Source organism: Cydia pomonella, chromosome 7, assembly GCF_033807575.1.
Source record: "Cydia pomonella isolate Wapato2018A chromosome 7, ilCydPomo1, whole genome shotgun sequence".
Taxonomy (NCBI): Eukaryota; Metazoa; Arthropoda; class Insecta; order Lepidoptera; family Tortricidae; genus Cydia; species Cydia pomonella.
The window spans coordinates 8,505,588-8,523,394 of NC_084709.1; the positions used below are offsets into that span (position 1 = coordinate 8,505,588).

General features: G+C 34.2%; 1 protein-coding gene across 12 annotated transcripts in view; it reads right to left on the bottom strand.

Annotated features, from left to right (window-relative positions):
• LOC133519756 (cAMP-specific 3',5'-cyclic phosphodiesterase) overlaps positions 1-17,807 on the bottom strand; it is a 588,515-nt gene that overhangs the window by 138,390 nt on the left and 432,318 nt on the right. For 8 of the 12 annotated variants that reach the window (XM_061853844.1, XM_061853834.1, XM_061853842.1 and 5 more), the window contains 3 exons: positions 10,910-11,104; positions 10,489-10,572; positions 6,366-6,401 (listed from right to left, as the gene is read on the bottom strand). In XM_061853844.1, the coding sequence (XP_061709828.1) occupies positions 6,366-6,401; positions 10,489-10,572; positions 10,910-11,104 (315 nt within the window). The remainder of the gene's footprint in view (positions 1-6,365; positions 6,402-10,488; positions 10,573-10,909; positions 11,105-17,807) is intronic. The other 4 variants (XM_061853836.1, XM_061853840.1, XM_061853835.1 and 1 more) reach the window with 3 other exon arrangements.

Genomic DNA, 17,807 nt, shown 5'->3' on the forward strand with positions numbered 1-17,807 from the left:
GGAAAACATCGTGAGGAAACCGGACTAATCACAACAAGGCTTAGTTTACCCTCTGGGTTGGAAGGTCAGATGGCAGTCGCTTTCGTAAAAACTAGTGCTTACGCCAAATCTTGGTATTAGTTGTCAAGCGGACCCCAGGCTTCTATGAGCTGTGGCGAAATGCCGGGACAACGCGAGGAAGGAGAGAGAGAGAGAGAGAGAGAGAGAGAGAGAGAGAGAGAGAAAGAGAGAGAGAGAGAGAATTATAATTTCAAACTTGAATTCAGAACTGCTATAGTTATATTTAGATACTTTCACAAAATTATAATTTACACATATTTAATGTCATTATTGCCTAACGCGATTTAATCGTTAAAGGCATTAAATATTTTAAAGTGTTGTATCATATTTTACGTTCAGAGCTTTCTTTTTCTCATTTTAAATCTTACCTACACGAGTATAATTCAATTACTGACATATACATTGAATGTGAGTTTTGAGCATTGGTTATCGAATTACTTGCTAGGTGGCACATAAAATACGTTACTTAATTACGTATATACCTTACAGCCAGTCACCCGAAATGCCGTAATACGTAAATTTAATTTCAGGGGCTTTACGTAGCGAGTGGTTAAGTTTGGGTATACAGATTATTAACGGTCGCCTAAGATTTACGGGTCAATTCGAGTTTTAGTTGTGCGATCTGGTTCCGATACGATACTGATCTGTCAGTGTCAAAAGTGATTATTCTTTAACCAAAAACGTCTCGTTTGGTCGTGTCCTCGGTCACGTCACTGGCCCGTGTGTCTAACTTTATTTCATCTATAATTTAGTTGCATACAATTATTAGCTTTTGAATCGAAGCTGCAAAAATGGTATATACTTGATGGGAAAGGCAATTCGCGATAGTCACCTCAGTAAGGTACTCAGTAACTTGCAGACAGCATTGATCCATATAATATTTACAATTAAATTACTTAGGTACAAATTAAAATGATAAAGATTCATGAATAGTCATAAAAATTTAATTAAGTGAGAATATTGATAAAATATAAAATTAGTGGATAATTAATTGATCATAGATTTCATTGATTAAATTAAGATTAAAATTAAAAACTCTCAAATTAAAGATAAGAGCGTTCTTAAATAAAGAACTATTTGTTCTTTCCCTGATAAAAGAAAGATAATTTTTATTTTACAAAAAAAACGACTTTAAAAAGGATAAAATAAAATATTATCCTATTTAATTTAAGTATAGGCTATACTAGACGTAGGTTTTAGTGCTATAAAACAATTCTGAAAGTTTTTTTATTTAGCCTTAACTACCAGAGCATAATTAACTGTTGATTATTTTCGAGCGGCAATGTACGAAATACATAAAAATACTCTTGTAAGAGGTGTGACGTCGCGTTTTGAGTTAAAACAAAGTAGTGAAACATTGCTTGCTGGATTATTTGATATGAAAAAAATTAGTCTTTTAAAACGGGTTAGGATAGGTCTTTCAAAACGAATAAGGGTCAATATCAAAAACATGTTTGATAAAGTTAATATTTTCGGAAATAATCACTCCGAAAGAAAAAATATGTGTCTACTCTACTACCCTCTAACTTTTGAACGATGTGTCCAAAAAATATGTCAAAAATCATGAAACAAAAGCTTAAGAATTACTTTTAGTGATAACTATATCAAATATCCCGTCGTTTTTGAGTTATTGCAAGAAATCTTCTCTTCTTAGTAAAAAGACGTAAAAAGAGCTGCAAAGGTACTCCTTTATACTTGTAATGTACATGATACTTACTAATAGCCCCCGTTTGGCCTATTTTGACAGAATGGTAACTACGAAACCTTACACTGAGCATGACCCGACATGCTCTTGGCCGATTTTTATAAAACCGATTGCCAATTTGCTTGGCCGATTTTTTTTTTAATGAAAGTGTGTTATACCTATAAAGCCTAAACGAAATACCCTTTGATTATTCCGTCGTATCAAAGTTACAAGCTGTATGCGATACGTGGCGTTACCAACTGAAATGTTTGAAGTGGATTGCCTTTCATACTATCGAAGTGATCCAACAGACGAACATGGTACGGATGCGCAAAGGTTCGGTTCGATCAGGTAAAAGTTAATAAAAAAAATTTTGAAGCGTAATTTTTTATCTTATATGCAAACATTTTTCGCATCAATCATTTTTTTCTTTTACTTTTTCCTAATGAGAACATGATACCGATTATGCCCTTAAACGGATACCCACTATTTTTGTTACACGTTGTATACTTAAATAGGGTAATATTTTATGCTATCAATTTTGAAGTCTCGTTTTTAAAGTTATTCCTTAAAAAAATACTGATGATGACTGACGATATATGCTCCTGGCCTGCGGTCTATAACTTACTTAATCGGACGAGTATTTGCGCAAAAATGCTAATAATTAAATACTCTTTTTTTTTTTACCTAAAGATGCACCAAGTATATGTGGACAAATAAATACTGTACCATGAAATGAGTTAACGGACCAGCGTAATCTAGAGGAAGTTGCATGCAACGCTGGATAGTTCACACGTTTTATAATAATATTATGCGAAAGAAAAACTATCACGCAACGGATTACCATTTTTATTAATAATTTGATTAAATATCAAACCAAATTATAAATTTCTCCCAGATTTACGTTTTACACGTGACATCTCTAATATCGATAATTTCGATATAATTTATACATTTTTAAATTAATGTAGCTAATATTTTTATGGAAAAGCTATCATAAATAAAAGCAAAAAAAAACAGTTAAAGTTTAATTTGTTCTACATCAATGAGTTTGAAGCCTATAACGATTCAGAGAAAGATGATTAACGGTAATTACAATAATAACTCAAATTTCTGTCAATTTGTACAATTAGGTATAATTAGAAATTGTGTAGGATTTGGCATTAGTCTTCCTTTCAGTGCAACAAATTTAATTGAGCTTGAGCTGAATTTAATCGAAATCTGAAATTAACTAACCAAATAGTTACACAGTGCTGTTTCTAATTTCTATTGTATAATTTTATGATTACATTTTTGATTTCTTCAGCTTTAAGGCCCCACAGGTTCGTGTTCGTCGTGTAAGCGTGTCCGAGATGGATGTGCGTGCTCAGGACCGCAGATATCATGTTTTTGAATTTTAATTTGTTGTAAGTTTTAACAAAAGAATAAGTAATCGATGAGTTCTCTCATAAATAAAATTGCGCATTTTTAGAAGCAATTTTAGTAGTAGAAGTAGTAAATACTTTATAGCACAAAACAAGTACATAACACAGAAAGAATACAGTAAATGTGTACAAAGGCAAACTTATCCCCTTAAGGGATCTCTTCCAGCTAACCTTTACTCCTTTTTAAGTATAATTACTTAAAGTAAAGTATAAAAGGTAGTGCTTTTGTGCATTTATTGTTACAAATTTTTAAAGTGCGTGTTAGACCTATGTTCTTGATTTTTTTCTATCAAGCGAAAGTCAAAATCTCAGGATTCGAATCGATGAAGTCACTAATGCAAATGTTTGGCAACCGTGTTGTGATCTAAAAAAGTGGTACGATTTTTCAAAAAAGCCGTTATTTGAACCTACGGCATCTTAAGTTACACACTAAATTTGTGATTTTGCCTTTATATATTAAGACTGAATCGACAGTCCAGTAGCGCCCTCATTAGGGGCATTGTGTTTTCTAATAAACCAAGTCATTTCTGTATAATTCAGTATATTACTCGTAATGTTGTTGTCCTACTTATTATTATAATTTATATTACTTACTTTTGATTTCACCACCTGAACAGAAAAATGGCCACGGCCATTTGCCATTTAGGTGATAAAACAAAAAATGAGCAAAATAAAACTATGTTACAACGACCAAACGATGGGGAATCAGTAGGACTACAACATCAATATACTGGATTACATACAGAAACGGATTTTTTATTAGAAAATACAATCCCCCTTACGAGGGAGCTACTGGACGGACGATGCCCTTATTTTAAGGCCAATTGGGTGCTTGACACATGTTGAATATTATAACAAAATTTAGTTAAATGGATAGAAAATGAGCCATCCATTATAAAAAAGTGGAATTTAAAAATATATACTGGGATTATAAAAAAAACAAGGCTCCAAGGTCTCAAAAAAAAAAATTGTTTTTTGTCCTTCAAAAATAGACGAAAAATGATACCATTCGATTCCATACATTTTATTCAAAAATAAATTGTATGACAACTATACACATAAACGCAATATTTAAGGGTCAAAATGGCAATTTCCTTGATCTTCCATACATTTAGGACAGATTTATATAATGTGACGTCACATCATGTTATCATCAAGTAGCCAATTCTGTAATTGCACAAGTCAGGATATAGGTACATAATAGCTTCATGGTGTAACAGGATAATTCTGATGTCCATTATTTTGTTGTGCACCGATAACTGTGCCAAGTGGCGGATGCACAACTTGCGCACGTAGACTAGTTAGGTAGCGAGAGTCCTAGTGGCGCATTCAGAATTTAAAAATATTACTTGGATTTGATATTAGTCCGATTTTACTCTCAGTGCATCGTGCTTGCACTTATATTAGGTACTTATAGGTAAAATCTGGGATATTGACCTTTGCTCGGAAAGCATATACAAACTCAAAAATGCGCGTTTTCCCAGAGATATGACATAGTTAAAACGAGTTTTCTCCTGCGAAAACCCCCATATAGCAAATTTCATCGATATCGTTAGAGCTGTTTCCGAGTTCCTTGACAAGAATTGCTCGTTTAAAGGTATAAAGATTGGTGCGCAAGGGAGGCATATACTCGTATTTAGTAACAATTTTTTTTAAATATACATATGCTTAATGGTTGCATATTGACACGAGGGCGCATGGTCTAGAATTTACATTACACATATCAAAATTGATATGCTTTCTATAAAAATACTAATATCTCATTTGTACAAGATCCTATTTATGTTAAAATGATATATGTACATAAATATAGGTAGTTTGTCACGGTTTTCTGGAACTTCAGGCGAAATATTAGACATAACCTCTCGTCATAATCATAATATGTAGGGTGACTAAAATATGAAGTACCATAAAGCGAGGCCAGATACGAGATACCTATGTATTAAAATTGATAGATTTGCTACAAATAATTATAATTCCTTTATTCCAAAAGTTTGATATTCTCCCCTTACACTGTATGTACATTTTAAAGGCATGCCTATTTACTAAAAACCACCCAGGATATTTTAAAGAGCGAGAAGAGCTACGAGCCCAGTTTAAAAATATGATATACCAGCCAGCTTGTAAACGCGTATAACATGTGTATTGTTTCGTATAATAATCTCCCTCTGTCTGGGAATGTTGCATGGAAATGCATTTAAGATAGGACTGACTAAATGGCTACAAGACAATTGCTTTTATACTGTTAAGAACTATTTAAATTTCATATTGTAATATTTAATTTTTCATGACCTTTTTATTATGACATTGTTTAATAAGGATTATTAAGATTTTATGCATGTATCTGATGTACTGAACGAGTTAATGTAATTTACAAACATTTTGCATGTTGGCTTTATGTCGACTGAATAAGTGAATACTGATACTAAAACTGTAACTGTAAGACCTAATTGTAACGTATTCTAGCAAATAAATATTTCTATTTCTATAATATTGAAACTTCCGTGCGACACTGACATATTAATATATCTTAAACCGGGTTACTGACGTAGGTACATTCAGTCGACGCTTGCTTGACATGTTTCGCTCCATAACGAGGAGCATCTTCAACAAGATCAGGTCTGCGTCAGACCACCAACGCGTGCTCCCATTGAAGATGCTCCTTGTTATAGAGTGTAACATATCGAACAATCATCGACTTAATATACGTGTATATAATGATCCGGTTTAATATACAATTTAGTATATAATATACAACCGGTATTTAATTATAACATCGATTAGAAAGTAATAAAAACAGAAATAAGAGGCGGTGAAATTTTTGTGTTGTATTATTTCTCATGACACATGCTGCTTCGTAAATACATCCTACGTAAAGTTCATTTGAAAGGGTATTTGAATATTAAAATAATGTTATTTTATCATATATCTATAAGACTTAAAATACCTATGTGATGGAAATTTATGTAAATATCTATGTATGAGTGAAATAAGCATCATTAGAAATACCCACCTTTTGCTCTGAAAGCGTTGACAACAAAATATCCACCCGCCAAAACACCAAAAGGGACAAACCAATGGCATCATACCAACAGAAACGTGAAAAACAAACAAATTGCTAATGAAAAAGCAAGCCAAGAAAACCGAGACAGTGTGACAAAGCAGGCGTGCTAGTGTGCGTAAGGTAGTATACATACGCTCTGTCCAGTTGCGCCGCCTCGGACTCCTTGAATCTGCAAGCAATTAAAATATAAGGAGAAGAAAGAACGAACTAGGTTACACTCTGATTGATCAATAGATTCCAAAAAATATTTACCGTCTTATATTAAAGTACAATACAAATATTTATTGTATAAAACTGTTGTGTTTCGATATTTATTGGTACCTATTAAATATTATTTGGTAAATGTCATTTGGGCCATCGTTTTAATCTTATTTTTCAAATTAATAATAAATAATCTATGGACACTTTAACAAAACAATAAAATACAAAAAAAGAGGTATTTAAAAGTTACATCGTTTAAAAGGCAAACGATTGTTACATTTTATGGAATCTAATTAATATAATCAGAGTTTCCCGTCGTACGCATATTACGCTTACGGCTTACGTGTACGCTTGGCGGCACCAGAGGGACCTATAGGTACTGTGGCGTAGCTTTAGATCAGTGCCAGAATAGTGTTTACGCCGTGACGTGAGTTCGGCCCTGTGGGAGGAACTCTGTGACAATAGCATTGTGCGCGGTGCGACATCGACGGAACAATCAAATATTACCATACATACAGCTATACAGTTATATCGTTAGATCCAACCAGTGCATGCTATGGCCAAAGGATGCGCTTTATTTCTCAGCTATTGTGAGTAAGCTGGCAAGTGAAATGTTAGTAATATAATATATACAGGTGTTAGGTACAAAAGGAATGATTACTTGTTGCTTACTTTACATCTTCGCCACAAAGCTTCGTCCTTGACATAAGAAGTGCCTTCACATTCAGCCTTTGAGGTGTCTTTGTTGAGACAAGAGGTGGGTAAGTGTAATTTAGTATGTGCTTTTTGCTTAGAAGTGTTCGCGCTCATTTATAACTTCTAATGGATTGTATTACATGCAATTTGACGTTTTATTCCAAAATAACAAACAATAAGTAGTTCCTAAGTATAAAAATGAGTTGTGCTAATCATATATGTATATATATGTATACATATCATGTACAGTCGACTTCATAAATATGTATACATTTTTTCACCTTCATCCATTGCAATTAGGTGAAAAATGTATACATATTTATGAACTCGACTGTAAGTACCTACATTGTAGAACTAATATTAGGAGTCTTCTTCGTTAAGTTTGTTAATCACATAAGGTTCTATTACGAAACATTTTTGTTGAAGTTCTGACTGAGTTTCACGAAGAATTGAGGGAACTCCAGATCCAGATCTTGAAACTTGAAACGTACCCGAAGCGCGAAACCTTCTAGTGACATGACTGGTTGGCCAACTCGGTGCCAAGCTAAATAGTTAAAATACTGTTCAATAATACTCCCAAACAACAAATAGACAGGTTTCTTTCCTCATTTTATCGAACCGCACCAGGGCGGCACTCGGTTCGACAGTGTGTTGACGTTTTTAAGATTTGGCTTGGCACGACCATTACAAACATATCTGTTGCTAGCCTACATAAAATGGATCATATTTTGTTTTATCCTTTTAGAAGTCTATTTTAATTTTTTAAAGGTTTTATTGGTGAGATGATATGACGGATTTGTTTATCTTTTTGTAATGGTCGTCTGGTACTCAGAAGAATTAAGGTTGGGACACACCAATAACCTCGGCACCAGATCGGACACGTTCGGATCGGATCGGATGCGTTGTTATGAACATAGGGTAGATAAAGTTTAATGTAAGTAGTGTTATTATGTAATAGCAAGCAAGTTTGTATTCAGATGCTTTGCAGAATCACAACAATTGCAGCAAACTGAAGCAAACTTTGATACCTAGTTGTCTTGGACTCACGGAAATAAACTTGTTTGTGGTGTTGCCAAACAAAAGTTCATAACAGACAAGTTGTATGTAGTACAGTAGGGCGTTTTTGAATTGAATGATTCAAAAGTTTGGGCTTATGCAATTAAATTGATGTTAAGAAACCTACAATGGTAATTAAAGTTCGTGTTGAATAGACATAATTGGCTCAGAAGAAAAAGACCAGCTTTGACTTTGACTTCATTTTCACTGCTTTCCACAGATTGTAATTATGTTAAAAGAGTTTTTTTTTTCATAATATAGGAGGTAAACAAGCAGCCAAATGTGATTGTAAGCGATTACCGTCACCTATGAAAACCTGCAACACCACAAAGGGGTTGTAAGTGCATTGCCGGCCTGATGGGAGTGCGCTCTATGTGGTCCCTATAATGCCAAGTATTTATACGAATATGACAGTCATGTAAAATTCAGCAAAACTGCTTACTTGGTCCCTATAATGCCAAGTATTTATACGAATATGACAGTCATGTAAAATTCAGCAAAACTGCTTACTTGGCCAATTACATCGATTTAAAAACTAATTGATGATTGTATATATTACTTTGGTCAATGTTCCTCACTGCGAGTTAATTAATGGCTACGCTTAGGTACTACAATCACAAGTGGCTTGCTGAACCAATAAAAAATAAGGCCATTTAGCATTACATATTTTGATCTTGCAATAATCTGGAATGTATTGTATACGTATTTAACTCATACAAGTAAAAGTTTGGCTTTTGTATCTGTACCCCTAGTGTAAATGTTTTCGACAGCGAAACGTGACGTACGCGTTTGCGTTAACTGTCATTTTGTATGAGATTTTTGACTTTCCAAAACGTCCCGCTTGGCGCGCTGTTCAAAAACCCATACAAAATGAGACTTAACGCAAACGCGTACGTCACGTTTCGCTATCGACTAAATTTACACTAGAGGTACGGATCTATCGTCTAATACTTAACGCGTTCAAAATTTATTTACTATCACTGTTGCGAGCAAATAAGCGCTTACAAACTCTTAATCTTACTTTACTTCACTTTTTGTGCGTAAAATTGTGATATTTATACGTTTTTTGCAACATGACAAAAGAAAGGTTTCGGTGTATATATTTAGAAAAACCCTGTATGTTTCAAGTTCTGTTTGTTTTTTCGCCACACCAGCTCGAAAAGGCTTTTATACTTCAAAGACTGATGAGAAAGTTGCATTTTATCCTCAAGAGTGGCAAAGTTATCTGATGCACATTTTGAGTTGTTTCCTCATGTTAGTTGGAATTACTTATAAGTGTTTGGAATAATAAATATTTAATAACGTTCATTTACATTTGATTTGTAATGTTTTACAGTAGGTATTGTATTATTGTATTATTTTCCTCGCGGTGGTGTGGTGAAAGTTTTTGTTTAAGTCGAGAGCAAAAATTATTTAACGAGTACCTTAAAACCCACGCAATAATCAAGATTCCTATTTCCAAACCACAAGTGGTTCAATTTTAAAATCTTTCACTTATTCGGGTATCAATATTACCGCGAGGCTTACTTCTTATATCTATGCCACGAGAGGTAACACAACAACTTTTCTACCTTTGAAAACAAACAGCGTTTGTCATTTACATCTCATATTTTTCCGCTCTCTGGTTGTCTTTCCATTCATTAACGTCTCCGCAACATTTGTGAAACACACAAAAAGTAATCGATTATTGATATATGTATTAACATTTTTTCTTTCTCCATTAAGTTTGTTTATCCTAGTCGAATTTCCTAAGGCTATTGGTGCAACGTGATTTCGCACTGTCGTTGTTTTAAGCTCATTGTCATTGGAAACAAATTAAAGAATTGAAAACCATCGTGGTTTCATTTATTCCTCGTGTTTATAGCAATTAAAAATTAGCAATGCAAAAATTATACGCAATTATGTGCCCGAAGTTTAGAGAGTTCCAGCTTTAGTTATGTATTTAATTTAGTTGTTTGCATGAATATGCTTCAGGTGCCTTAGTCTATCAAGTGCAGTGGAGCCCATCCAATTAGTAGCAATTACCGGGTGGGTTCGCCGAATTTCATGATGTTAGAATAATGTTCAATCTACAATGTATGATTTTTTTTTCAAATATTTATTATAGTTTCCCCGATAGCAATAGACATACAATGAAATAATTTTGTCGATTGCTATCCAAAGACCGTGTAAAATGATTAATAATGTAAAAGTTGCTTCTGGATCATTTTATTAAAGCGAAGTTAGGCTGTTAATCGATAATGATGCCAGTATGTATAAAACTCATCCGTTTCCCGTGATTAATTTAAAAACGCCTAACTTACGATTTCACATTATCAACCCCTTCTGTAGGCAATTTTTCAAGCTTTCTTCTTCGGCTAACCACAGGGGATATTTGTTGTGTACTACTGAATATAAAAAAATAAACTGTTAGTGTTAATGTAAAGTATGAGATCAAAAACTAGGGCATTCGACGTGTGTTCAAATCGCAGGATTAATTAATAATACGCATCTAATGCTATCAGCTAAGGGGTAAGTTGGCGATAATGCGCCACAATAACGGTCCATGCATGCGAGTTTTTTAAATGCCCTGTAAAGTAATCATGCAATATGCCTGTAAAAGCGGACATCCGTTCGCTATGACTGTCACGTGGAACTAAAATTTATACAATTTTGATAAGGGCCTAAAGGACGAAAGTTATAAAATTTACATAACCCGGTCGGAAAATAAAAAAAATTACTAACCTTTCGCTGGCTATCGAACTATTTCTCGACATAGACTTGGGTGACATCTCGAAATCCGAGTCTGAGCGGTATAGGAAGGACTCGCGGCGCTGCGGCATGGCCTGGAGCACGAGGGCGGTGGAGGGCGAGCCCCCCTCGAGCGGCGAGCGCGCGCCCCCCGCGACGCCACCCGCGGCGCCATTCTCCACATCAAAGCTGAAACAATTGAATACGCCAAATAAATCACATGTACGTTAAAATTTGTCTAGGCTATCCAAGAGAGCTAATTTAAAGTTATACTTTAAACTGTGCTTGAGCTACTGTCAAGTAAGCTTTAGCTTAACTCTAACAAATAACCAAGAGAGCGTAACAAACACGTCATTATGTATACACAACCTTGGGTACCTTATCGTAACAGTCATGTTACTACACTTTTGAATAACATTGATAATTCCAGTTTTCAACCCATTTTACTTATTTAAATTGTTTATTTAATATTTAAGTGACTAATTAATAAACTATAATTAATTATTAGACATAATCGTGCACACGTCTGGTCCCAATAACAATGAAATAAAAAATAATTGTTATCACCTTAAACTTGTGGCTTATCGCGGAATGACCTATTGCAAGAAGACCCGGTACCAAAAAAGCTTAAGTGGACAAATAATGTGTTATCTCTGCGACATTATGATACAAAATAGCCATAACGGTTGTCAGATAATCGGTTGGGCCTTAGATAAGGTCATAAAAGTGATGATTCTTGGATGTGAGCAGTGTTCAAGGGTGCGATTAATAGGCAGATGGGTAAAAATACGTTGAGCCAAAAACCCATGTTACTTATAGCGTATGTATAAAAGAAGGTTTTCATTACAAATATAAGATTTATAAATACAATAAATATGACGATTCAACAATTTTTTCTAACAATTATTGCGATTCAGTTTAACACAGTAATAAAGCTAAAATCGTTAAAAATAGTATATACATTATGAAGATGCTCGAGTGTGAACAATAGATGAATGAGGGGGAGGGGAGGCCCTCAAAGATACGAGTCCGCATATTGCACTTTCGGCCGAGTCTAAACGAAGTGCTTTTCACGACTACTAACATAGTCAAATTCGTTTTTATTTAAGCTTGAAAGCGCTTAATAGGATGAGTTTCTGCGCCTATAAACAACCTTTCGTATTTTTAAAAGGATTAAAAGCCCTATCATAAATCATTATCTGATGAATTTGAAGCGTTGAGATAGATACACAGATAAAAATTGTATTCATTTATACAACATTATGTACACGGTAGGTATAGTCTTAGATTTGTAGCTGGCTCCCAACGGCTTATCCTTTGTCTCTTGTTAACTAAAACGGCGCGTGCCACTACCTAAAAAAAAGGGTCGTATAATTCTAATTGGCACCTGAGCGCGGGCTAGTTCAACACTCAAAAAACCAGTGTAGGTGCGCTCTCCGATAACGCGCCTTTGTTACGCATATCGAGGACACTTTTTAGACTGGTTCGGTAGTGCTCGATTGCCGGCACTCAGTAACCGTATAGGAACCTCACAAGAAATCGCAAATTATTTTTCCATTTGTTCATTTTGAATCTTATTTCAATTACCATAAGAGTTGTAATTAAATAACCGGTTAAAGTGACCGGGTCCTTTTTTTTGCAGGTAGTGGCACGCGCCGTTTTAGTTAACAATAGACAAAGGATAAGCCGTTGGGGGCCAGCTACAAATCTAAAGACTATAGGTAAAGATGAAAAGAAGACATGTAGCTTAGAATAAAAACTTAAAAACTAGTCAGAGTAATTGTTCAGAGTCAAATTGTAGTACAAACTAGTACATACATCTGAAGCATTGTTGGACTGTTGGTTCAGGTGTACAATTAAGCGCTACTTTCTAGTCAAGATTTTGATTTTGACCATCTATTGCAACATGTACCTAGTAACAATAGTACAAGCTTTGCTTAGTTTGGGGCAGGGTTGGTCTGTGTAAGATTGACCCCAAATATTTATTTATTTATTCAAACACAACTATCCAGAGGGCATACTTAAAAAGATTGGAATCTAGTTAACAAAAACTAACCACACCTCCACAATGACAACTAGTGATTTGCGAAAAGCAGGCAATAGTAAAACCACAGATTATGAGGTTATTGTCTTAGGCAAAAAGACTTAGTCTACGGAGGGCTGGAGAAAGTTCAGAAAATGCATTGCTTATGCATAGTCATGTCTTTGACAAAATGATGATGGAACCCATCAGGTTGGCGTGCGTGATAGTTATTTTTAAGTTTAAGTTCTAATGAAAATACCTAGTTGTTTTTTTATGTAAGTTGGAACCTGTATGGAGGGCTCTATACGAGTTTATAGTAAATCCCTCCCTGGGGTCCATTCAGATATTAATTTATTGTTATCAAAGGTTATGGATATTATCCGTCAGCTGTCAACAGTGACATTTCTTGAACAAGACAGCTTCCTAAAGATGTACTAAGATAAAACAAGAGATGAATTTTACTTTCTTTTGAGCATCGAGACGATCTAATGAGCTAATCTATAGGGAGCCCTACGTTCATACTCGATGCCAGCATCGTCTACTTTGTACTCATGTTTTCGCTGTGGTTATTTCAATACTAAAATATTATACACACGTTTGCAGTATTATTTGATAAATGGCTTATAAAAACTGTCTCTGGCGGTATCACATTTTATAGTTCGTTATCATATGTAAGTATCTATTTTATTACCAACCTTATGATAGATAAAATTGGTTGACGTCAAATTAACATCCTATAATTATTAAAAAAAAATCCTTTGGGAAAGAAAATCAAACCAGATAATACTATAGCGCGATTAATAAGTACGTCATTACTTCATTAGATAAGTATATCAAATAATTATAAAGACTTCCCGCCTTATTCGATCCCTGTCCCTTTCCGCCGTATCGGTATGATGGAAAGAGACAAACGATTATTAGCGGCTTATATAGTATGACATAAACCTGAGCTGAGCAACAATGCTAACATAAATAAACAAGCACTACAATGAAATAATTTTATATTTTTTTTTTCAACACACTTGCTCAAAACGACGTTTTTATTCCACCGATTTTTGGCTCATAATCCTAGATATTAAACACGCGTGCTTTTTCATTATATTATCCGACTGAGTTAAGAAGGTAACTGATTCCTAATAATATGCATGGAAACGGATCCTTCTTAATTTGGTCGAGTAATACATTTTTTTAAACCAACTATTAGGTTTCAAATGTTAGTTCAAAGAGGTTTTATTACACGAAACTTAATTTATCGGTTAAATTATCTCGTAAATTACATTAATGAATAAACATAACATTTTATCGATTTGAATTCCATCCGTCGAATAGTTAGAAATACGAAAATATTAGCTTTTATAAAAAAAATTAATTGGCTGTTTGTCGATTTCGTTTGCACCTTAGCCTTGTTGCTTAAAAAAAAATAACGCGCCAGGCATTTTCCGTATTTGTCATAAAATTGGAATAGTTTTGCATGATTTTAGTTTATATATTGACGAAAATGTCATTCAGCATTGAAAATGTAGAAGGAACATATAAAATTGACGCTGCCAGTAATACTAATAGAGGCAAGAGCCGCGAACGATCGCCTTTTACCATCAAAATCGGGTGAAAAATAATCGGCCGCATATGAAACTTTTATTCAATGGAAAATCAGCAAAACGCCCAGTCGTTCTTGGAAAACGTGTTGGTAGCTTACTTCACTGAACTGGCGAATAAGTGCCTACAAGCCCAGCACAATTTGGTGCAAAACTGTGAGCCACCATTTTGAAAATTGTAAGTACATTTACTGTATTGACAAGAAAAAATCTAATTTATAAGTTTTGTTTTTTTCCTCGCAATGTGTTGAAAAACGTCGTATGAAACGCGTGTGCAATGGTCATTACACACATCGGCTTTCTTATTACAATATCGCCTCGTCAGTAATGACCAACTTAGCACACCTGTATCATAATGTACTATTACTTTGTTAAATAATTAATGATGCCACAATTATGCCCATAACATCAATATTATTTCAAACCTCTTTTGCAACGCATATAACATGCATTAACTGAACTAGATTAGCTAACGACATCTAGTTACTGCGAGGTGAACTGATAACGCGAGGAAATTGCAGTCTGTTCGTGAGCTTACAGTAAACCTCATTCAGCATATTGTTTCGGCTGCTGCCGCTAGAGGTCTCTGTTAAAACAGTTTTCTACTCCAGGGACCGAGTTTATAATACTCCTGTAGAATACTACATAGCTACACTACACACTCACCTTTAAAATTTTAAACATAGACCGAACTTGTATAATGAAAACCAGATATATTATTTGCTATTGCAAACACAAAAACCACTATACATTTTTTTATTTCCATAAGCATATGGGAAAGGGAAACAGATAAGGTAAACATAACCTTGACAAAAAAAAGATAAATATATATCGACATATAGGTATTTAACGCCCGACCAGAAATATGTGATCATTGTCAAGTATTCTCGTAGAGTGACAGTAAAGTTTAGTTTAATTTAGTTCCAATGAAATTCCGCAATATGGCGCGTGATCATATATTACTAGTCAGGCTTTACTTACTGCCAAACAAGCCAACATAGTACATACATTTTTTTCGAAATCAGTTCTGGAAAAAGGCTGTAGCAATTCTATTATATTATATAATTAAATAAAAGAGGAAGCCGGAAAAAGTATGAAAGTACATTTGCCGTGTGTATGTGGGTGTGTGGTTAACACTACGCAAGCGACTAATAACGTCGCTACCATTATACTTATAAAATAATCCTCAGGGCTCAGGCTCTTTATGGTATTGAATGATAGTTGTACAAATTGCTATTTCGATTGGTTAGTTGGCAGAATCTTGGTTCATACGCAATGCAATTGCTTTAATAAAATGCGTAACAGATAAAATGAACGTTTCAACTAAATGTGAGCGACAATTAAATTGAAATCAAATTTGAATCAGATTAAAGCAAACAAAATGCAGGCTGATAGTTCATTACCACAATTGCATTATCTCTGCATAAAATTATAATTATCGTGACGATCTCTTTTATGTTATATTTGAACTTTGATAATTAATATTATTAATTTGAGTATTAATATACCATATATAACCACACCCGAAATGACTTGGACGGAAAGTAACCTGAAACCTTATTTACCAACCTACTATTTGTGCACCTACGTATTAGTTTTGGCCTTGCAAGTGTTCCAAATGTTCGAAACATTATTGTCCTATGTACTGGAAAAATAAAAAACTTCAAGTAGGTAGGTACTTCATGTCTGTAACAACAACATGTGCCATTTGTACAAGCAATGCGCTAAGCAGGCTATTTAGATAGGTACGCTCATTCCGCCTAATAGCCATATTAATCTAAAGCAAATGATGTCCTGTCAGCAGACTTCAAGCAATTTTGAAAACAATTCTGTATCATTATTTATGCGTCTCGTAACTATCGTATGCTGTCAGAACTATAGTACTTTGTGCAACGAGAGGGGTAAGTGAAATTTTGGATACGAGGGTGGTAATTCCTGACAGCTACAGGCTGGAGGGAATTAAAGACCCGAGTTTGCAATATACTTACCACCGGAGTTATACACACAATGTTTATCATCACACTTGCGATGAAAAAGCACAATTTTAAGTGAATTAATTCTTAAATCCGGTGACATATCAAACATTCGTCCGCCATTTTGTAATTCCTTGACAGGTTAGGCGTCGAGGCACAGGCCTATTCGGCATTCAGCCACGACTGAAAATTGTGTAAGAATATTTTAAACAGCTGTTTAATTGATCAAATTAAATATATTTAAACATAAAGAAAAATATTAAATTATAAACGTCAGTATTTTAAAAGTAATACTCATTTATGCTTCTTAGTTTGCATGAATAAGTGACATAATAATTTAATAAAGCTACAAGTCCCTAGGGAGCTATAGCTTTTTTTCACAATTCATAACTCCCGTGGGAACAATAGACGCCTTTGTTCTTCAGTACACCTGCATGAAATAAGATATTTTTCGAGCAAGTGTGATGAAAAATATATTAATCTATTTCAATGTTTATATACAACCATACTGTCAAAGAGTAGTAGTTAACTAAGCCGAGAAGTTCACTTCGACAAAATAGTCCGTGACTTGGTGACTTCTTTTAAAAGTGCACCGGGGATCTCTAACATCTTTGTTTGCTAAATATAGTGTTACTAGTGTGCTTATGCCTAAGTCGCTCACAAACTAAAACAGATCAAGCTAAATGCAATTATTGTAGTAAAAGACAAGATGCTTGGTCAAACACTGATTTATTTCCGCTACCCACATATGAATATATCTAACATTAAGATCTACCTACATATTGTTATTGTAAATCTACAACATCTTTCTCCTCGTAGCTAAGTTTTGTTTGACAAATTATAAATGCCCTACTGACTAACAAGTATGTAAAACATATGTATTTCAACCATAAAAATATGGATATATAATCTCAACTTTTACTTGAATAGTCCCTATTCTTCTTATATCCGATATTTTTAAACATAAAAGAAAAATAAGTAAACAAACCCTTAATTTACTGACGTCAAAAACAACAGCCGTATTATAGTTGACGTATATGAATAATAACTAGAGCTATTTCTAACTAATTATTTTAAATATACCTCTTCCATATTTAGAAGCAATGGTGTTCAAAGTAGGTCAATAAATACTGCATACCCGATGCAACTTTAAATGCGCGATATTAGTCCCTATGGCTATAGCGTAACCAGTGTAAAATAATGTCGTTATTTGTTTAACGCGTGGCCAATATAATGTCATACGTATTATACGGTTACATGATAAAGATAGAGTATTCAATGACCTGTACATACGGCTTAAA